A 23504-nucleotide genomic window follows, 5' to 3' on the forward strand; every position below is an offset into this window, starting at 1 on the left:
CAGAATGTTATTTACTGAGAGTTCTCTGCACCGAGGGAGATATTGCTTGCCTTGCAGTTGTACATTTTTTCCCACAATGCAACAAGGTTCATAGACGGCAAACTGTCAGGACCATGGTAATGACATCACACTGTGGGAGGGGTTTCACCACAATATTAGCCATTCAGACCCCCTGATGATCTGTTAGAGAAAAGGTAAACATTTATCGTGGCAAAGGAGGTCCTACTGATTGGATTTCTCTGCCTCTTTCAGGAAGAGAAAGAAGAAAAAGAATACAGCATAGACATTTGTATACTTGTCACTGTACGTACATGTCTATCTCATCATGCTACATGTTCCTAGGTTCCTTAGTTCTGTATTTTTCTACTGTGGTAAATGACAGTTGTCCATTATTCAGATAAGAGATTGTCTAAAGCCTTGTATACACACATAATAGTCATCACCCAAAATGTTCCAGACTTGGTTGATTTTGGTTGACAGAATATAAAGCATTGCTGTACAGACATGATCAGCCTGTTCTGTTCTGTGGGGAAAGAAGTTGGCATGTGGAGCGGTGATTGAGCAGAGTATATGCTGCCCAATGACAGGAAGAACATAAAAGACAATGGCGCTTGTTTAGCAATTTAAGTCTGATCACTAAAGGCCCATACACACGTCGGATTTCCGTGAACGGATTTTAACAATCATAATCTCTAATGCTGAAGATCTAGTATGTGTACATGGCTTATCTTACTTGTTATGTGGAAGCTCCGCATGGTTGAAGGATCCTCCCTTGTAATCTGCCGCTTTTGCTCTCTGTTTACTTTGTGGCTTGCTAATAGTTGTACATGTTTGGTATAAAGGAGAAAAAAAGTTGCTTTTATGTAAAAATGCACATCAAAATTATCGCTGCTAACCAAGACGCAGCTGCTGAAGTCCATGTCCCTGAGTCAGTAGACTTTTTCTCCTGAGTTTTCTCACTGGAGACTTTTTCACATTAATAGTGAAGTACTCAAAATCGGTTGTTGCAAATTTACTTAAAGTGTACCTAAAGGCAATTAAAAAAAAAAAAAATAGAGCTATTAACTTCAGTAGAAGGAAGCCTCTAAATAATCCAGAGGCTTCCCTCATCCTCCTCGAGCTTGCCGTTCTAGTACTGGGACCTTCTGAACCCATTCAACAAGGGCTTGTCGAATAGGTTCGCGTGGTCACACTCTCGTCCATGTATGAGCACAGCCACAAGGCAGCCTGCGCAGTGGCATGGCTTTTTCCTTCATGTACAAGCAGCTCGAGCTACTGCACGGTCAATGCGCCTGCACCCATTCACAAGCTGAGGATCCTCTGGAGAATCCAGATGCTTCCCTTTACTGACATAGGTATCTGTCTTTTTACAAGTCACAGGTTGCTTCATTGCTTTAAAGAGACTCCGTAACAAAAATTGCATCCTGTTTTTTATCATCCTACAAGTTCCAAAAGCTATTCTAATGTGTTCTGGCTTACTGCAGCGCGTTCTACTATCACCATCTCTGTAATAAATCAACTTATCTCTCTCTTGTCAGACTTGTCAGCCTGTGTCTGGAAGGCTGCCAAGTTCTTCAGTGTTGTGGTTCTGTGATGCATCTCCCCCCTCCAGGCCCCTCTCTGCACACTGCCTGTGTATTATTTAGATTAGGGCAGCTTCTCTCTTCTCTCTTATCTTTTACAAGCTGGATAAATCCTCCTCTGAGCTGGCTGGGCTTTCACATACTGAGGAATTACATACAGGCAGAGCTGTCTGCACTTTGCAGGAAGAAACAGCCTGACACTTCAGTGGAAGAGAGCTGCAGGGGGAAAGAAACACACAAATGATCTCTTGAGATTCAAAAGGAAGGCTGTATACAGCCTGCTTGTGTATGGATGTATTTTCTATGTGTGGACATACTGTACATCAACTTACTTCCTGTTTTGGTGGCCATTTTGTTTGTTTATAAACAAACTTTTTAAAACTGTTTTTAACCACTTTTAATGCGGCGAGGAGCAGCGAAATTGTGACAGAATGTAATAGGAGATGTCCCCTAACGCACTGGTATGTTTACTTTTGTGCGATTTTAACAATACAGATTCTCTTTAAGTCTGAGATGACTTTTCTTGCATATTTCTTTCAGTACTATTTTAGTTCCTGGATTCTGAAATCCTATTTAGTAGCTAAGATATAAATACTTGAGAGAGGTTTAGGGCCCATTTCCAATTGTGCGGTGCGGAATCACCACTGATTCCCCGCTGACGAAATCGCATGCGGGTGCGATTCCGCATGCGTATTTTACTGCGATTTTTGCATAGGTTAGTATTCATGCGATTTTAACCATGGCACTGCCTGTGGGATTTAACATTACTTTCTATGCGAAATCGCGGTAAAATACGCATGCCAAAACTGCATGCTATTTCCCTATTAAATACATTAGCGGCGATTCGCATAGCGGTGTGCGAATTCTGCGGGGTCTACCGTGCAGATTTTTTCTGCACAGAAAAACACTCAGAAATCCTGACAAGTGGAAACAGGCCCATCCACTTGTATTGTCTATGCAAATCTGCATGCAGGAAACGCATGCAGATTCGCTCTAGTGGAAATGGGCCAATTAATGAATCCGCTCCAAAGTCATTTAAGACCTCAGCATTCCGGTTGGTCATTGAAGCCACTCATTGATTACATTAACAAAAATAAATATTGATATTTGTAAGATAAGAGGAGTCTGTGAAGTTAAAGAGACACTGAAGCGAAAAAAAAATTATGATATTATGATTTGTATGTGTAGCACAGCTAAGAAATAAAACATTAAGATCAGATACATCAGTCTAATTGTTTCCAGTACAGGAAGAGTTAAGAAACTCCAGTTGTTATCTCTATGCAAAAAAGCCATTAATCTCTACGACTTTCAAAGTCGTGGAGAGGGCTGTCTTCTGACTTTTATTATCTCAACTGTAAGTGAACAGTTTTATTTTTATCTGCTAGAGGAGAGGTCATTAGTTCACAGACTGCTCTGAAAGAATCATTTTGAATGCAGAGTGTTGTGTAATCGGCACATATTAGAGAATGATGCAATGTTAGAAAACACACTATATACCTGAAAATAAAAATATGAGAATATTTTCTTTGCTGCTAATCTTCTAGTAATTATTCATAGTACACAACCAATTCATTATATCATATATTTTTTTTCGCTTCAGTGTCTCTTTAAGGAAGACAGGATCTGCATTCTATTTGTCTGTCTGGAGCTCTGTAAGCTTTTACTTTTCTTGCATGTTAAATATGGCCATTTCTCTCTCTTCCAGGGTGGCCTTTTAGGGCTGGTTCACACTACTAGAGCCTTTCTAAGCGCTTTGTGATTTTAAAAGCTCTTGCTAATGTTATCCTATGTGTGTGTTCTCACTGGAGCGATGTGATTTAGTAAAAAATCCCCTGTAGCATTGCTTATGCAAGGGCTTTTCAAATCATTAGAGCTTAACCCTCCTGGCGGTTTGTCAAAATCCGCCAGGGGGCAGCAATTACGTTTTTTTTTTAAATTTTTTTGTTTCATGCAGCGAGACGAGGTCTCGCTACATGATATCCGCTGCTCAGCGGCATCCCCCCAGCCCCTCCGATCGCCGCCGGCGAACGGAGATCAGGAGATCCCGTTCAAAGAACGGGATCTCCTGGAGGGCTTCCCTCCAGGGATCTCCTGGAGGGCTTCCGGATGACTTCACCGACGTCATCGACGTCGTGACGTCAAAGGGGACTCCGATCCACCCCACAGCGCTGCCTGGCACTGATTGGCCAGGCAGCGCACGGAGTCTGGGGGGGGGGGGGCGGCTGCGGCGACGCGTATAGCGGCGGATCGGCGGGTAGCGGCGGCGATCGGGCACTGCACGCAGCTAGCAAAAAAAAAAATTATGCAAATCGGCCCAGCAGGGCCTGAGCGGTGCCTCCCGGCGGCATAGCCCGTGCTCAGCATGGGCTTACCGCCAGGGAGGTTAAAGAGACTCAGAGACGAGTATTAGGTGTTTTTTTTACTTACCCGGGGCTTCCTTCAGCCCCATAAGCACGGATGCGTCCCTCACCGTCCTCCTGCTTTCTCTCGTTCAACCATGGTGAGCCCCGGTAACGGGCTCAGTTGAAGCCAGGCAGGGACTTCTGTGCATGCGCGGACCTACTGCGCATGCGCAGTAGTTCCGGAGTGACGTCACTGAGCCTGTTACTGGGGCTCACCGTGGCTAAATGGGAGATCGCAGGAGGGCGGCGAGGGACGCATCCGTGCTTATGGATGGGGCTGGAGGAAGCCCCGGGTAAGTAAAAAACAAAAAACACTGCAGTACTTGTCACTGAGTCTTTAAAAAGCTCTTGTAGTGTGAATCAGCCCTTATTAATGTGGTGGATGGCTTTATTATTCAGAAACTCCATTCTCTGCTGTTTTTACTGCCAACTTCAGCAACCTGTGTTAACACTGATATTTCCCTACGGATCTTCTGATTATTTTTTTTCTTTATCATGAGCAAAGTTTATATTGCTCGTGTTATTGACAGATTTGTTTTAAATTATGTTTCTGTGTTGTTGTAGAACACAAGTTCAAACTCAAGGCTTATGGGCCGAGTGTGGCCCTCCTTGCCATTTTATGTGGCCCTTGGGAGCTTCACATGTGCATAATTTGTAAGCAGTAAAAGAACAGTACACTGCCTTCCCATCCAGAGGATGACAGTTTCAATTTAAATGTTGTCGGTCTGAGCCCGGGTGCAGCAAACAACCCTTGGGACCCCCTCCCCTGCGATATTATCATGGGGCCCCCTCCCTGGCATCCTCTTCCCATTTGACAGTTTAGTGGAACAGTGTAATATTTACTTGCTCCAGCACTGCATCAGATCTGTTCTTCCTGGCAGCTGAACGCTCTATATACTTCTATACCGCCAGCTTTTGATCATATGACATGCATTCAGAGCCAGAGGTATGCAGCATAGAGTGTGTGTCTATCAGACAGGTTGGAATAAACCTGAAGCAGCACTGGAAATATTACACTGCTCCACTGCACTACTCTGCAGAAGGGGGAGGAGCTGGGATCCAGTCCCCCACCAGTGCCACTTTATTTTAGATTGTTCAAGAAATATTAAATTATAATAAGAAACAATTTGGCCCATGACTTAGAACAGGTTTTATGTTTTGGCCCCTTACACATGATTGAGTTTGACACCCCTGGTATAGAAAGTAGAGAGCCTGTTCTTTTGGTAATAATGTATGAGAGAGCGCGCACAATTGTGACATTTTATGGAGACGGTAAAAAAAGCAGCTTCCACAGTAGCAGATGGCTGCATTTTTTGATTTGGTGCTCAGAAAGACGTGCACTATTGCTAGGGTATGGAGGGGGTTTTCCATTGAGGGCCCGTTTTCACTATTGCGAATCTGCATGCGGTTTCTGCACGCAGATTTGCATAACCAATACAGGTTAATTTGCCTGTTTCCACTTGTCAGAAAAACAGAGCGTTTTTCTGAGCCATCAGAGTGCGATTCGCATACAATGTAATTAATAAGACATTCACATGCGTTTTCGCTATGCAAATTTTCCGTGTGAATTTGTGTACATTTCTGCATAAAATCAATGTAAAAGCACACAGGCACTGACACGGTTAAATTTGCATACTCACTAACATATGAGAAAGGTATGCAAATTTGCGGTAAAATTCACATACGAATTCGCATCCGCATGTGGATTAGCAACGAATTTGCACCGCACAAGTGGAAACGGGCCCTGACTCACTGCACATGGAAAGCCCAGTAAGTGCTGCTCCCAGCAGAGGTGCTAATGATGAAAAGACTTTTACATGGGCTGCAAAATGGAAAAAAGTTACTCTTTTCTGACATTGGCCGATATATGCAATAAACCTTTTCACCTGAGTTATCTCCTATGAGATCATTTTCATGTTCTCTTTAAACCAATTTTGTAGCATTTTTATACTTGAGAAACTACCAAAAATTTGGTTAAAAAGGTACTATCAAATTTATTTTGAGTATCTTCTTGCTTGCTGTTGCCTTAAAGTGGTCTAACACCCAGCATTTCAACTTTGCTTTAAAGAGAACCCGAGGTGGGAATTACTTTTACTATTGGGGCACAGAGGCTGGTTGTGCGCACTAAGACCAGCCTCTGTTGCCCCATCGTGTGCCTCCATGTCCCCCCTGCTCGCCGCTATACCCCCCGCATTGCTGGCTGTGTCGCCAGCTCAATGTTTACCTTGCGCTGTCAGTCAGCGCCGCTCCCCCGCCTCCTCCGCATCGGCGCCACCCGCCGCGTCACTTCCCTCCTATCAGCGGGAGGGAAGGGACACGGGCGGGTGCGCCGATGCGGAGGAGGCAGGGGAGCAGCGCTGACTGACAGCGCAAGGTAAACATTGAGCTGGCGACACGCTGCGTGTCGCCAGCAATGCGGGGGGTATAGCGGCGAGCAGGGGGGACATGGAGGCACACGATGGGGCAACAGAGGCTGGTCTTAGTGCGCACAACCAGCCTCTGTGCCCCAATAGTAAAAGTAATTCCCACCTCGGGTTCTCTTTAAAAGATTGCTTACAGCTTATAAACTATTATGCCAGATTTTTTTTTTAGCAGAAATTCACTGAATGGATTAAACATGACATTTTAGTGCTGCATTTAGCTAGAAATGCTCCTCGTGCTTGCTTGTTTAGTTACAAATGTATCTATCTACAATGTAACAAACAAACACTGCTCTGAGAGAACAAAGAGGGCTTCCCCGGCAGGCTTTTCAAAGGTCTATTTGTATTCCAAATAAAGATACATTTTGTAACTACAGATAAGAACAGATGCGGATTCCTAGTTGAATCCAACACTAAAATGTCATGTTTAACCCATTCAGTGAATTTCTGCTTAAAAAAAAATCTGGCATAATAGTTTGTAAGCTGTAAGCAATCTTTTAAAGCAAAGTTGTAATGCTGGGTGTTAAACCGCTTTAACTACTTTGGCCTCCTGGACGTACTAGCTACGCCCAGGAGGCCATGTGCGCTGCCGCGCGCCCCCGCGGCCAATCGTGCACGCGCATTCCTGGCCTGCGGTTCGCTAGCCAGACAATCAGTGAATCGGGCTATGGTGCCTGATCACTGATTGCTCTCCCCCCGAGAAAAACCGTCAGCTTCGCACAGAAGCTGAGGTTTTTCTGTTCCTATTTCCCACGACGTCACTCTAAGCGTCAGTGTTATGCTTAGAGTGACGTCATTGTAAACAAACTAATGGCTGCCATCTTGTGGCCAAAAAGCTAACTGCTTGAAAATGCAAAAAAAATTAAAAAAATAGACCAATATGTCCTAAAAAAATTGATTTGCATCCCACCCTCCCAAAAATACCCACATAAAATGTTTAATAATAATAATAAAAAAAACCCATTACAATAAAAAAAAAAAAAAACACATAAATATTTACCTAAGGGTCTAAACTTTTTAAATATCTATGTAAACATGAAATATATATATATTTTTTAATTATAAGCTTGTAAATAGTGATGGATGCAAAACGGAAAAAATGCACTTTTATTTCCAAGTAAAATATTGTCGCCATACATTGTGATAGGGACATAATTTAAACGGTGTAATAACCGTGAGAAATGGGCACATACAATACGTGAGTTTTAAAGGATACCACAACTGACATGTGGCATAATGAGATAGACATGGGTATGTACAGTGCCTAGCACACAAATAACTATGCTGTGTTTCTTTTTTTCTTTCTCTGCCTGAAAGAGGTAAATATCAGGTATGTAAGTGGCTGACTCAGTCCTGACTCAGACAGGAAGTGACTACAGTGTGACCCTCACTGATAAGAATTTCCCCCTTTTTTATCTCTTTCTTGCTCTCAGAAGCCATTTTCTTCTAGGAAAGTGTTTTATAGTTGGAATTTCTTATCAGTGAAGGTCACACTGTAGTCACTTCCTGTCTGAGTCAGGACTGAGTCAGCCACTTACATACCTGATATTTACCTCTTTCAGGCAAAGAAAGAAAAAAAGGAACACAGCATAGTTATTTGTGTGCTAGGCACTGTACATACCCATGTCTATCTCATTATGCCACATGTCAGTTGTGGTATCCTTTATTTGTGGAGGCATGTATTATTTTAAAACTATAATGGCTGAAAGCTGAGAAATAATGCATTTTTTTCAGTTTTTCCCTTATTCTTCCTGTTAAAATGCATTTACAGTAAAGTGGCTCTTAGCAAAATGTACCCCCCAAGAAAGCCTAATTGGTGGCGGAAAAAAATAGACATAGATCAGTTCATTGTGATAAGTAGTGATAAAGTTATAGGCTAATGAATGGGAGGTGAACATTGCTCGGATGCATAAAGTGAAAACGACTGAAGGCTGAAGTGGTTAAAAGGAATTTAATGACATGTTGTGAAAATATTACCATGGAGAAAAAGTGAATTGCATATGGGCCCTTATGTTATACAGTGCTGCCAGTGCTTTGTTATACAGTGCAGTGCTTCCAGTGCTTTGTTATACATTGCTGCCAGTGCTTTGTTATACAGTGCTTTGTTATACAGTGCTGCCAATGCTTTGTTATACAGTGCTGCCAGTACTTTGCTATACAGTGCTGCCAGTACTTTGTTATACAGTGCTGCCAGTGCTTTGTTATACAGTGCTGCCAGTGCTTTGTTATACAGTGCAGTGCTTCCAGTGCTTTGTTATACATTGCTGCCAGTGCTTTGTTATACAGTGCTTTGTTATACAGTGCTGCCAATGCTTTGTTATACAGTGCTGCCAGTACTTTGTTATACAGTGCTGCCAGTGCTTTGTTATACAGTGTTGTCAGTGCTTTGTTATACAGTGCTGTCAGTGCTTTGCTATACAGTGCTCCCAGTACTTTGTTATACAGTGCTGCCAGTACTTTGTTATACAGTGCTGCCAGTACTTTGCTATACAGTGCAGAGCTGTCAGGGCTTTGTTATACAGTGCTGCCAGTGCTTTGTTATACAGTGCTGTCAGTGCTTTGTTATACAGTGCTTCCAGTGCTTTGTTATACATTGCTGCCAGTGCTTTGTTATACAGTGCTTTGTTATACAGCGCTGCCAGTGCTTTGTTATACAGTGCTGCCAGTGCTTTGTTATACAGTGCTGCCAGTGCTTTGTTATACAGTGCTGCCAGTGCTTTGCTATACAGTGCTGCCAGTACTTTGCTATACAGTGCTGCCAGTACTTTGTTATACAGTGCTGCCAGTGCTTTGTTATACAGTGCTGTCAGTGCTTTGTTATACAGTGCTGTCAGTGCTTTGTTATACAGTGCTGTCAGTGCTTTGCTATACAGTGCTCCCAGTACTTTGTTATACAGTGCTGCCAGTGCTTTGTTATACAGTGCTGTCAGTGCTTTGTTATACAGTGCAGAGCTGTCAGGGCTTTGTTATACAGTGCTGCCAGTGCTTTGTTATACAGTGCTGCCAGTGCTTTGTTATACAGTGCTGTCAGTGCTTTGTTATACAGTGCTGCCAGTGCTTTGTTATACAGTGCTGTCAGTACTTTGTTATACAGTGCTTTTTTATACAGTGCTGTCAGTGCTTTGCTATACAGTGCTGTCAGTGCTTTGTTATACAGTGCTGTCAGTGCTTTGTTATACAGTGCTGTCAGTGCTTTGTTATACAGTGCTGTCAGTGCTTTGTTATACAGTGCTTTGTTATACAGTGCTGTCAGTGCTTTGTTATACAGTGCTTTGTTATACAGTGCTGTCAGTGCTTTGTTATACAGTGCTGTCAGTGCTTTGCTATACAGTGCTGTCAGTGCTTTGTTATACAGTGCTGTTAGTGCTTTGTTATACAGTGCTGCCAGTGCTTTGTTATACAGTGCTGTCAGTGCTTTGTTATACAGTGCTGTCAGTGCTTTGTTATACAGTGCTGTCAGTGCTTTGTTATACAGTGCTGTCAGTGCTTTGTTATACAGTGCTTTGTTATACAGTGCTGCCAGTGCTTCAGTTTTGAGACTTCCGTCTCAGAGTTATTAATTTCCTGTGTTCAAATTACAGTTTGCATTTCAGGTATTAAAGAATACCTGAAGTGAGAGCTTTATGGTGGCTGTCATATTCATTTTCTTTAAACAATGCCAGTTGCCTGGCTGTCCTGTTGATCTCTTTGGCTGCTTTAGTAACTAAATCGCACACATTGTGGCTAATCTAGTCAGACTTCAGTCAGAAACACCTGATCTGCGCCTGAATGATCCGCTCAGCAGATCGTTCAGGAACAGCCTTATCAGTCCGCCGACAGTACGTACACATGCACTACAGTCTGCTGAAAGCCCGCCCAGCGGGAGGGTCCAACATATCTGTCGTTGGCTTCTGTAGTGCGTGTGTACGCACCTGTAGAAACAGATGTTCAGCAGGACAGCCAGGCAATCTGCACTGTTTAAAAGGAAATAAATATCAGCCTCCACATTCCTCTCAGTTCAGGTGTACGTTTTAATGTGTGTTCTGTCCAGTAGCTAACTTGTCTGTTGCGATACACTCTTAGGGTTTGTTCACACTGCAGGCGTTTTTGGCTTTTTTTCGCCCGCGTGTGGTTTTTAAAAATGCCTCCCGACCACGTGGACAATGAATGTCTATGAGAAGGTTCATATCAGCGCTGTTCGTTCAGTAAAGCGGTGCGTGTACCATTTTTTTAGGCGATTCCGCCTCAATGGAAAGTATAGGAGCAACGCTAAATGCTCACAAAATTCCTTTGTGTAGCGATTGCGTTCTCTGTTTTAAGAATAAATTGTATTTATTCTTTTCTGGGTCAAAGAGTTCACTTCCTGACTTGCGTCAGGAAGTGAATTACAAAACCCCTCAGAAAAAATGCTTAGAAAATCGCTAAGCACAAAAATAAATCGCCCACCCAAGCGCCGGGAATCGGGGGGAAAAAAAAGGCCTCAAAAACGGACACGTGAGCCGAACGCAATGTGAACAAGGCCTTAAACTGTGTACACATGTACAATGAATGTCACTCAATCCCTCGGTCTACTGTTTGGGCCGAATTCTTTACAGACGTTTTGCTATGGAGAGGGGAGGAGGCTCGATGGAGAGGGTGAAAACAATGCCCTTGGCTGAGTTTATCCACTGTGGTGGGTTGTGAGCTGCTGTACACACGCTAAATTACCTTTTAAAAAAAAGTACTGATCAGAAACCATTGCCAGTAAGTAGCTTCAGACAATGGTTCAGTGAAATAAAAGCACACATGTATGAAGGCTCAAGCTGTCTATTGTTCCCAAACAAGATCCTGTCACATTTTTGTCAATTTAATTGTTCAGACATGCACATAGTGCAACATGTGTGATCAATATTTACCAGCACATCTGATCACTGAACTATCAATCTGCATGTAGCCTCTAGCGGCTGTCGCATTTGACGATCCGTGCCTCCCTATTGGGCTAAAAATGCGATGGAATGATGGGTACTGAAGCTAAACATGTGCCGCCCCACAGAAACCTGTATACACCCTCCTTACAGAATCTGTTTAGAGTATATTCAGTTTGTTTACCCTTGTACTACATAGATTTGGCTAAAAAAACATATATACTGTATGGGCAATTTAAGACTCCATTATCTTCCCTCTAGAGCAGAATTTACAGTCTATCAATCAGATTGTTGAAAAAAAAATCTGATATTTATTGGATTGGAAGTTTTTATATCATCCATTGTGTAAGACACAACAGTGATTTCCCATGTGTGACTTATTTGTAGCGGATGATTGCTTGTATGTCATTACTATTACAGCCAGCATTCTTGGGACTGATGAACAGAATGTTATGTTGCTTGCTCAAAAGCTGTCATATGTCAGTAGCCACTCCGCTGGCTGCAGTGTAAATGCATGTAGGCAATTCCTTGCTGGCAATTGTCAATAAGTGAGTAAGTTTCCATATGCCATAACCTATTGCCCATTCCCACTATCAGTGCATGTGAACATGTGGGTCATTGTGGAGTGTTACCAGATGCTTTATGTATTGTGTTGCGGTCGTGGAGGATAGTTAGTAGACGTTGAGCGACCGCTGTACACGCATTGGATTCACTCAAGATTTTCGGCCAAGGAAGTCTTTATCAGCCACCACAGCCCAGTTCACTCTAGTCTAGTGTGTACGTAGCTTAAAGTGGACCTGAGCTGAGGGGTATATGGAGGCCGACATTTATTTTGAAACCATGCAAATTGCTGATCCTCTGTCTCTAATACATTTAGCCATAGTCCCTGAGCAAGCATGCAGATCAGATGCTCTGACTGGATTTGGCTTGTTTCAGGTGTGTTATTCAGACACTGTTGATGACAGAAAGATCAGCAGGGCTGCCATGTAACTGGCATTGATATAAAGGACAAAAATATGGCTGCCCCCATATGTCTTTCTTGTCAGGTTCCTTTTAATGCATCCTGGGGCTTTGTCATGGAATGAATATACAGACCAGGTGTTAGAGACTCTGTAACAAAAAGAAAAGTTCCCCTGGAATAACTCAGCTAGGTAGTGGGAAGCCTCTGGATGCTATCGAAGCTTCCCCCGTCCTCCTGTGTCCCACAGCGGTCTCGCTGCAGCTCACAGAACGCACAGCCGACAATTTGTCCGGCTGTACAATATTTACCTCTTCTGGCTCCAGCAGGGGCGCTGTTGCGGCTCTCAGCTGGGAAATAGGCGGAAATAGACGATCTCTGTTGGCTCCGCTCTACTGCGCAGACGCTGGAGACTTGCACCTGCGCAGTAGAGTGGACCGACAGCGATCGGCTATTTCCGCCTATCTCCGAGCGAAGAGCAGATACTGCGTATGCGCTGAAGCTGGGAAGGTAAATATTTACATCCCCGCTGTTTGGAGGGGCACAGCGAGACCGCCGTGGGACACAGGACGACAGGGAAGCCTCGATAGGATCCGGAGGCTTCCACCACCCCAAGTGTGTACCTCCCACGGAAATATTTTTTAGTTACAGGTTTTCTTTAACTTGTTTGCTTATTGCCACTGTGTGACTTAAAATCTAGTTATTACCTCTACCAAGTACTATCTTTATTCTTTTCTACAAAAAACAAAATGCCAGTTGTCTGTTACTTGAACCTGAATCTGAGAGACATGCGTCATTGTCACTGTCCAGCATTATCCTAGCTGCTTATAACAGGATGTTCAAATGTACCGGTATGTGCTTTAGTGGTGATCTGAAAATGTAACGTTTTTAGACTTTACTTTCAGTGGTGATCTTTTCTAATTTAGTCCTGTTATTTGCAGCATTTACAGCCGAACAATACCAGCAACATCAACAACAACTGGCACTAATGCAGAAACAACAGCTTGCTCAGATACATCAGCAGCAGGCAAACAATAACTCCTCTGCCAACACTTCACAGGTAACCATGTTATGTAGCGTCTCATCACACTGCCAAATTACAGATGTATTGTGTAGCAGTCAGAATTCAGCTAAATCTGTTGTATGTTTCAATAGTCACATACAGGCTTTCAAATTCCATGTGGCCATTTCATTAGAGCTGTCCAAAGTCAATGGACTTCCTCTGTGATTAGTACCAGGATATGTTTGTAGCAAGTTTTGGGGCTTTTTATATTGTGTTTAGTATAACTAGCTTATTTGAAAATGAGATGAGTATGGTTTCCGAGGGAGAGGAGAATGGGATTGGTTAGAGGAACTGATGTGAGTAGATGAACTGCTCCTTTCATTGGTTCTCTTTATAAAGGCTAATCCTCAATGAAAGCATTTAAGTGCAGTTTTGCATAGGGAACACCTTTTAGTATTCTCACTAAAGCAGCTTTGCGTTGCTGTTGCGTCTAATGTACTGATATTTGACGTTTTGTATGGGAACGCGGGTAGTTAAAGGTAACCTAAAGTCAAAAAAAAATCCAGATTAACTTACCTGGGGCTTCTACTTGCCCCCTGCAGCCGCCCTGTGCTTGCACCTTGACGGTATGTCAGGGCTTGAGCTTAGGGTGGCTGCAGGGAGCCAGTCGATGCCCCAGGTAAGTAAGTTTGAATTTTTTTCCTGGACTTTAGGTTTCCTTTAACCAACAGGACTGTGACCCATTGAGAAGAAAATGCTAATGCCTCAAAACCACTATGCATGCACATTTTTGGTGTTAATGAGCCCTAATGCTACATCCAGGGCCGGGCCGAGGCATAGGCTGGAGAGGCTCCAGCCTCAGGGCGCAGTGTAGGAGGGGGCGCACAATTCATTCAGCTGTCATTCCTAATTGTGTATGAAGCAGAAAGAAATAAGAAAAGGGGATACATAGCAGTGACTGCAAGCCAGATAACTAGAGATTAAGGTGTTGGGGAGGTTGTGGGCCTTGTGGCCCTCTTAGTCTAATAGCAATCAGTGTGTGACAGCTGGGGTGGGAGGGAGGGATGGAGGGGCGCACTTTGGTGTCTCAGCCTTGGGTGCTGGAGGACCTTGTCCCTGCTCTGGCTACATCCATACCATAGACTTTTTTTTTTTATGTCAGTTTGTGATTATCCCAGGTGAAAGTCTTTTGTGCGCACATGAGTTCCAGGGTGTCATCCACGACCTATGTTTGATCCCTTTCAGCTAGCCTGTTGTTGCTCTGCTGTATATGCTGCAGCTTGGCACATTCCATCCATCCATCCGGTCCCTCTCCGTACAACAGAACAGGCTGCTTGGCTGATCATCGAGCATCAAGTCTGTACAGCAATTGCTCTTAAGCTGTCACCTATAATAATCTTTCCAGTTGACTGTAATTGAGCATTCAGGCTGCTTTTGGAAATAATGGCCTGGCCACTGCTGTGTGAAGAGTGGCAAAGGCAGCAATGCAAATTATATGACAGCAATGCAAATTGTATGAGCTTGCTCTTAGTGGCTGCTGCTCAGGAAAACAGGAGTATAGCGCTATACATGTTAGCAGTTCATGTATGTCAACTGTCCCTGACCTGCTGCTCCACTTCTGATAACATAGTGTTGGGAATCCTCCTTTCATATGAATGGGTCTCTCCTTCACTGGCATTTGAGGAAGTATGGCCCCTTTCACACTGATAGGCAGTGAATTCACCTGTCAGCTGCTCCTCTGCACTTTGTAACTTTGTACCTAGACAGGGCCCTCCATCCCTCCCCCTCTACCCCCCCCCCCCCCCCCCTTTAGATCTGAGGCTTGGACTCAGTGCTTGGTCCTCTGTTACATGTCGGAGCTTGACACGCGTGGTGTTACTACCTCGTTAATTTGGCTGCATTTAAATTGCACCCGAAATGCACTAGCGGGAGACTTTAGATGGCAAGCGAGTAGTTCAGCCTCCCATCTGAAAGAGGGCTTTGACTGCTTCTCTTCATCAGAGGTCCAGAAATTGAGTATGATCAAGCAAATCATTCTGAGCTGATGGATTATGCTAATTTTTTGTGACATTTATGCACCTTGAAAAGTAAACCAATCAAATTATACGGAGATTACATTTAATTGGTCTATTTTCAAGCTGCATATATTTGCATACAAATAATCCTTCATCAACTCAGAGCTATTTACATCTCTTTGACCATTCCTTACCTGAAATACTAGAATTTGTGATGTAGCATCTCACTGCATTCAACCACCAGTCCTCATCTTGTAACATAAATGCACAGCTTGTAGCCAGAAAGTCATTAGTCTCACCGTCCTTGTTGTTTAATCACCCTCGTAAGAGAATTGTTCTCTATAATATATTGTGTAGCTACTTTCTGCTGTGCAGTCGCAGCTTTGTATGTGGAGTAAGTCGCTTGCTTTTGTAGGCTTGCTGTGTACCCACAACTTCTTTCCAGCACATTTTCAGCGACTCCTGGAGTGGTCTATCAACAGACTTTTTATCGAACACCGTGAATCCAGCGCAGGAGACTTGGGCGCACAGGGAGTAACTTCGGCACTGTCAGAAGACAGAGCTGAAGTTACATTTAAAACACAATAATTCGGCTCCAGCAATAGCTGGAAGCCCGAATGATTTCATTCCCTACCATCCATTGCGCCCTGGAGGGGGAATAGTATTTAACACAGCCGGGAACTTGTGCAACAGCAGGATCAGCCATATACCGGCTGTATCCTGCGCCCAAGTCTCCTGTGCAGATTCCTCTTGTACGCCTTATTAGTGACTTGAGGGAGACCTCTTATCAATGAAATAGGAGGAGTTTAATTTTAGGCTGAACTAATGAATGTACAAACTTTTCTCGTTCCTAGGGTTTCACTTCGAAGACCTTGGACTCTGCTAGTGCGCAGTTTGCTGTTACAGCTTTGGTTACGTCTGAGCAGCTGATGGCCTTCAAAATGAAGGATGATGCTGTCCTTACAGTGGGAGTGAATGGCATCCTTCAAGCCTCAGGTATGGCATGGAAAATTGCTTTGCTTTTGTAATTCTCATTCCTTTATCATTAAAGAGTAGTTTTTACTCAGTTACTTATTATTTTTCTTTAATTTTTTTAGGAGTCTACAAGGGCTTACACCTCAGTAGTAATACGTCTGCAGCACTCGTACACACAAGTCAGTCGTCATCCTCTTCATCGTCAACTGGTTCAGCATTGCTACAGCCTTCCAATATTACACAGACTGCTACTTCCCACAGCACTCTGAGTCACCAAGTAACTGCTGCCAATTCTGCTCAGGTCCTGATTGGGAATATCACTCGATTAGCTGTACCCTCCTCCGTTGCCACTGTAAACTCTATAAACACCCTCAATGCACGCCATTTACCTAGGACTTTAAGTGCTGTTCCCTCATCTGCCTTAAAGCTGGCTGCAGCAGCAGCGGCAAATTGTCAGGTACCCAAGATTCCAGCAGCAGCTTCTGTGGATGGAGTACCAAGGTAAGAGTCAACACTTGTTCTGCATGCTTTAAGTGGACCTGAACTCAGAACTTCCTCTCTGTTCTAAAAGATAAGCAGCAACATAATCTTTAGACCGGTTTCACACTGTAAACCGTCGTGTGCGGTGCGGCACGCCCACTGCACCCCCAAAAACAGGCTTCGTGGAACACCCTGTTGTCAGAGAGAAACAAGTTACCTCTTTGCTAAACTTGGTATGGAATGTAATTGATTTGGGTGGGCTTATAGCTAGCTTGTGGCCAGTGATTTCTCAGTATAGATGGTCACCTGTGTGATGTAGGCCAAAGAGTAACCTGCTGCATGGCAAGGAGGTGAGTTGTGACCTGCAGCACTGCCAATAGCACTACTTTATACTTTGTAAAAGATTAGAAGTTCTCTTGCTGGCTTGCTGCCATACTTCTTCCAATTACACACAGATGAAGCTACTGAACAGATGGAATTGAAGAGCAACAACTAAAAATGAAGCCACATGGAAGGGAACAATAAGGCTGAGGAAAGAAACCAAAAACTGAAAGGCAGCTCTGGATGGATTGTGTTCTGACAAATGTATCTAGTGGCAAAGTAGTACATACACCACCATCAGTCTTATTCAGAGAGATGTCTTGTGCTTTCTGCACAATTACAGTCCTGACTGTCAGACCACAACATGCTCCTTTGTAGAGAATTGAATGCATTCTTGTTGCTCTAGGCTTGCCTTTTAACATAAGCAGTATAAGCAATAATCCAGGGAAAAATAAAAACCTGCAGAAGACAGTTATATGGAAGTTTGAGGCAAGCAACTCATGCTGCCAGCTCACCATATCGGTCACTGAAGCAGTTATTAGTGATGTGCAAAAAATATTCTTTACATATAAATCTTCACTCACCAAGGGAAAACGGGATTCATTAACCAGCTGATTGCCATCTGCTGGCTTTGTGAAGCTACTCTTTCTTTTCCTGAGTCAGTTAAAATGTACTTATTATGAGATTTTTTTTTTTTTTTTACTTATTGCTAGCAGCTGTGAGGAATATAAATAAACTGCAAATTAAATAGAAGTAAAACCTCCCCCTGCATGTTAATGTAAACTTTTAATGCAAATCCCTGATGGGGTGTACTTTAGGACAAGACAGAGGACCTTTATTTTCAGCTTTTCTCCTGGCCGACTTAAAGTGAACCGAGCACCTTTTTTTCACTCAGGACATTTCTATAGCACATGAAAAATGTATGCCGACTATCTGTTTCATTATTAAAATAAACTTTAATTTTACCTTGTATTTTACATTCAAAGTTGTTAAATTGGCCTGTTTGAGCAGGCCTGCCGACCGTCCCCATCCGCAGAGAGTTCAGGAACCTCTAATTGTTTTATTGAGCTAATTACCAAGAGGTAAACAATGCCTTTCATCAGCAAAGGGGGTGAATAATTAGGAGTGTGTCTTCAAAGCATGGTGTGTGTCAATGTGTCAAGATAGCATCTCTGACTTCTGTAAATAAGGAATGTGAGAAGGGGAGGGGGGAACATGGCAGCTTCTATGTCAGGAGAGATTCCAGTGAAAGAGAATGTGGTCAGTTCCCTTTAAAGCACCAGTCTAGCCCAATAGGTGCTGGCTTACTGAACAGGAAGAGCTGAGATTTTATTTTTGGTCTCCCGTGTCAGAGGCAGAGCCCTTACCCAGTACACTACGAAGCTACAGGTGTCGATAGATACTTAATAGCTGAATAGCAGACTGAGTGCTGCTGATGTAGCAGGGTTCGAAATCTGGCTCAACCCAGTATGCCACAGTAAGAAGTCTTTGGGCAAGGTTCCCCTAATGCTCCTGGTTGCCCATGGAGAGCACCTAAGGGGCTGCAACTTTGAAGCCAGATCATTATATGTATTGTCTTATTATTATTTATTTATAAAGCGCCAACATATTCTGTGAAGCTTCATTTACATTGTCCTACTCCTCACCGCTCCTTTAGGGCCCATTTACACTTCCAGAATAGGCATGAGATGCGTTATTCGTAGCACACATTGGATCCCTATAGCCGTGCTTGGCTTGGTTATAAGCGGTTCAGCTGGGGCTTGTGTTGCAAAATGAATCCACGTCCGATTCGGAAAGGGACACTGCACCCAGTGGCATCATTATTATTTAGTATTTATATAGCGCCATTTCATTTTCCGCAGCGCTTTACAGATTATAGTCTTCTTACTAACTGTCCCTTAGAGAAGCTCACAATCGAATCCCTACTATGTTGTCTAGGGCCAATTAAGGGGGAAGCCATTTAATTTATCTGTGTGTTTTTGGGATATGGGAGGAAACTGGAGTGCCCGGAGGAAACATTCCCCCCCCCCCCCCCCCCCCGTTAACCCCCCCCCCCCCCCAAGTGATATGAAATGTGAATTGGCTGCATGAGTCAGTTTGTATTTATCTATTTTTTTCAGACTTATAGGTAAGACAGGCATGAAACACAGAAATACTTCTCTAACGCATTTGCTGCTGGATTACAAACATGTAATATATATATATATATATATATATATATATATATATATATATATATATATATATATATATATATATATATATATTGTACTGTACAATTCGAGTCCCTACCCAGAGGTACAACTAGCAGATGGGAGCCGAAGCGATGTGACGCGGCTACGCATCACTTCCGCTCCCAATCGCGTCACTTCCGCATCGGGAGATGTGGAAGTGTATGGGAGGAGATGGCTGGTGGATGCAGCCGTGCGAGAACCTACAGCATGCTGCAGTTTCTCGGATCTCTCCGCACCGCTCCGCATAACCAGCACACAATGGAAACTGTTCCATTGCCGTGCATTGGTTGCAGTACAGCTGTGGTGCGATGCGTCTATGTAGCCGCATTGCACCACATGTAATGGAAACGGGCCCTAAAGGTGATCATGGATGATGAAATTGACTCTGTGAGGACAAACTGCATATCAATGATGAACAAGGGCGTGCTACCCAAATGACTTGTCTGTCACCGAGAATGGGATGTTTCTCTTCCGCACACAGCAAATTTAAATAAAGCAGTCGTTAATACAACACTTTGCAGCAGAGAGTGCCTTATTGCAAAGTTATGCAGTTAGAGGTTAGTTGCTATAGAGCTCCCACCTTCATAGCTCCTCCACAATCCCAATGATGACACAGTCTGCAATGAACACCGTCTATATATGGGGAGTATGCATACCAATATATGCATATATTGTCTCAATTCAGAAGAATGTGAGGTTTTTATGACTTTATATCCGCTTTTCTCCTCAGAATGGCTGCAAATCTAAATAGGACATCCTAATTTGCCTGCTTTCCTTCCCTACAAGATCTGCTATTGGCTAAATTATCTCCACGTTCTTTTGGAGATCAATTAATGGGCATACAGTATGAAACCATTATGTTTGCTCAAAGCAACTCTGATACCTCACATTCTTTTTGGATTGAGCCCTTTGTCGTACTATGCCTGGGAGCGGTAGGCTGAAGCACTATTTGAGGCTTGCTTTTCAGTGCTTCTATAATACAAGCTTTAAGCTACATACACCTGCTAGAGCGGTTCCCCCCCCCCCCCCCCCCCCCCCCATCAGATTTGAGCTTGATCCTTTGGGTAAAGCCTGGCATTGACATCCAATTTCGATTGGCCAGTCACTGGCCGATTTTACCACCTCCACGAAGTATGAGATCTTAACTACAAAATCTGTTGGCCCTCATAATACATGGAGGTGGTTAAATTGGTGAGTCATTGGCTAATAAAAATTGGATGGGTGTACCATGCTTTACATTGCAGTGAACAAGACTTGCAACACATCTGTTTCTGTGAGAAGGGAGGCGGGATGAAGGTGCGGTGCATGATGGAGTGACTTCTTGTAGGTGGTATAACCAAGGGAAGAATTAGGGATGTTTAATGAGATGTAAATAATTTCGAGTTGATTCAAAATGATGCTGGTTGAGTATGCAAATTTATGCTGCAATAAAACTGACCGAATTCCGCCTTGGCAAGAACTGATTGATCTGTTTTCAAGCTGCAAATATATGCATACAAAATTTGCATAACCCTACATAAACTCATATTTGCATCTCATTGACTATCCCTAGGAACAATGTGCTCAACCTTGCGGGAAACCTATACACACTAGATTCTTGGCCTAGACCAGGGGTCTCAAACTCAAGTAGAAAGTTTGTGTGCCAACCTTAATTTCTAGCGGCCACCTTCCTCTCTAATAAAGTTTCCTGGTGTCCAATGCTCCCCCCTCCACTATACAGTTCCCTGGTGTCTAGTGTTCCCTCTCCCTCCCCTATACAGTTCCTTGGTGTTTAATGTCTCTTTTCTCCCCTTTACAGTTCCCAGATATCTGCCTTTTCCCTCCCCTATACAGTCAACTATTATCAAGCGGCCCTCCCTCTCCTATATAGTTCCCTTATGGGTAGTGAACCCCCCCCACACACACACACACCTTTTTCTATATACCGTTCCCTGGTGTCTAATGCCCCCCCCCCCCCTTCACTTTCTCCCCTATACATTTCCCTGGTGTTTAGTGCAGTGCTTCCCCCCCCCCCCCCCCCCCAATATGGCTTCCCTGGTTATCTAGGGCTTCACCTCCAATATAGTTTCCCTAATGGTCTAAGGTGGGCCAAACATAATGCAAAGTGGGCAAACCACTAGGGGGCCAAATGTGATGGCTCTGCGGGCCAGATTTGGCCCACTGGCCAGAGTTTGGCATGTATGGCTTAGACTGCTCTGATCAGCCACTTTGACTGAGTCTAGACTAGCTCATGTATGTAGTTTAGGTCTGTTTGGTATTACAGATATTCTGTACAGTCCGTATTCCTTTCATAATTGTAATGTTTATATGTTGCTAATATGCCTATCTTTTTCTTGCAGGGAAAACCATGAAACAGAAAAGCCAGCATTGAACAGTATAACAGAGAACACAGTAGCTATGGAAGTGACGTAGTTTCCACAGGAACGGGACTGCAGCCTTGGGAACTTGTTTAGGTGCTATGCATCAGTAGCATTATGAATGCAAGGGATGATGGGAAGCAGCGCACACACTGCGTTTCCATGGCAGCTGTGGGGACTCAACAGCAATGCACATCTCTCATGCTTTGATTTCTTCTTCTTTTTTTTTTTTTTTTCATACTGTTAATAGGAAAACAGAATAAACATCTGTAAATTATGAATACAGCAATTATCTGTACAGTACTGCATATTTGTAATACCCTTGTATATATGTTACTTGAATACAGAACTGTTCATTTGTGATGCTTTGCACTGGGGGGGAAGGGGAGGGGGGATTTAAAACAAAACAAAACAAAAATTAATAAAAACAAAACGGGAAACAAAAACTGCAACAAAGTAAGAGTGTGAGATTGTATAGAGACGAGAAGTGTCATCACATCATGTGCATGGTGCGGAACCTGCTGTTTTATCTATTTATTGTGCTGTGTTTACAGTTTTTTGTACACTGTACCTTCATTGGTTCCTGTGCTGTAGTAAATGTTAGGTAGCTGTGGACTCCTTGGTATTTTGTAAATGGTATAACATAACTTGGTTCCCCACTGGGTCCCTGAGTTCTCTGTGTATCATGTGAAGAAATGGTGACATACATACAGATTCTTTAAAGAGAAAAAAAAAAAGGTGTCATTTATTAAATGGGGAATGTACTCAGTAGGGATCCTCCTTTTTTTTTTTGTAACATCGGAAGTTACAAGATAATAATGAAGTCTCGAATCTTCCCATCTCTCCCCCGTTCACCTGTACGTCACGTGGGTGGTTTCTGGTACTTCAGGCACTAAAAGGTTTCGTTGCTGCTTTACAAACAAGCCCCTCCTTCTGCCCCGTCGCTCCTCCTACACCAAAAAGTGTTAATCAAGTATGCAAATGGGAGTCCATTCAACTGGAGTTTTTTTTTTATGTTGTCTGCCCTTTTTTTAAGAAAAAAAAGAAAAAAACACTTTAAAAATTGTATTTTTTTATTGTGTAATTGTTAAAAGACTTCATTCTTTACTTGTTCTTAAGGAAAAAAAAGGATATAAGGGAGAAGAATGCAGTAATTGCTGTACGTGTATCATCATTCCAGTTTCTATAACAGCCAGCTTTTTTTTTTTTCCTCTATTTTCCCCCCTCCCGATTTTTCTCCAGAAGGCTGCAGGGCCAGAACCACAACTATCGGGTGCCTTCCTTTGGAAATACAAGCTCTCTTCTGTGAAGAGTATGGTACTTTACAGACTACTAATGCTTTGTCAGTACCGAAATGTCTGAATGCCCAGTTCCAATGGCATACATGATCCTTGAGGTTTTTAAACCCCGCCTGGAAAATAACATTGTGGAAAGAAAGAAAATATGAATTGTCACAAAATAAAACCCAGGGCATTACATGTTGACAAAACAGAAAATGTGTGGTGATGTTTCTTTTTTTTCTGTATTAATTTCTGCTCTAAGTTCATTGTCAAATTTCAATTCAATGTTCTGCACTTGTTTCTTAAATGGAAGGAAAGAAAAGCTCCCACTAAATTAAGGAAAATATTAAAACACATAAAAATGATTCCTGTGTGTTTGTCATGATTACCTTCCTATGGCGTTCTGGCCTGGCTTACCCAACATCTGGCCCCCTAGAGACCTGCAGTGGCTTCATTTACACGTGGCTTTCTCTACCTTAACCCCCTTGGCGGTATGAAAAATACCGCCAGGGGGCAGCGCAGCAGTTTTTTTTTTATTGTTTTTTTTTAAAATCATGTAGCGAGCCCAGGGCTCGCTACATGATAGCCGCTGC

At 43.1% G+C, this 23504-nt stretch overlaps 1 protein-coding gene across 4 annotated transcripts in view; it reads left to right on the forward strand.

The window, feature by feature from the left end:
• The window catches only part of EPC1 (enhancer of polycomb homolog 1), a 124391-nt gene extending 101115 nt beyond the window's left edge, over positions 1-23276 (forward strand). For all 4 annotated transcript variants that reach the window (XM_068235772.1, XM_068235771.1, XM_068235770.1 and 1 more), the window contains 4 exons: positions 13188-13306; positions 16119-16260; positions 16362-16740; positions 21614-23276. In XM_068235772.1, the coding sequence (XP_068091873.1) occupies positions 13188-13306; positions 16119-16260; positions 16362-16740; positions 21614-21686 (713 nt within the window). In that variant the 3' untranslated portion in view covers positions 21687-23276. The remainder of the gene's footprint in view (positions 1-13187; positions 13307-16118; positions 16261-16361; positions 16741-21613) is intronic.
• Positions 23277-23504: the final 228 nt, after the last annotated feature.

This window comes from Hyperolius riggenbachi, chromosome 5 (genome assembly GCF_040937935.1).
Source record: "Hyperolius riggenbachi isolate aHypRig1 chromosome 5, aHypRig1.pri, whole genome shotgun sequence".
Taxonomy (NCBI): domain Eukaryota; kingdom Metazoa; phylum Chordata; class Amphibia; order Anura; family Hyperoliidae; genus Hyperolius; species Hyperolius riggenbachi.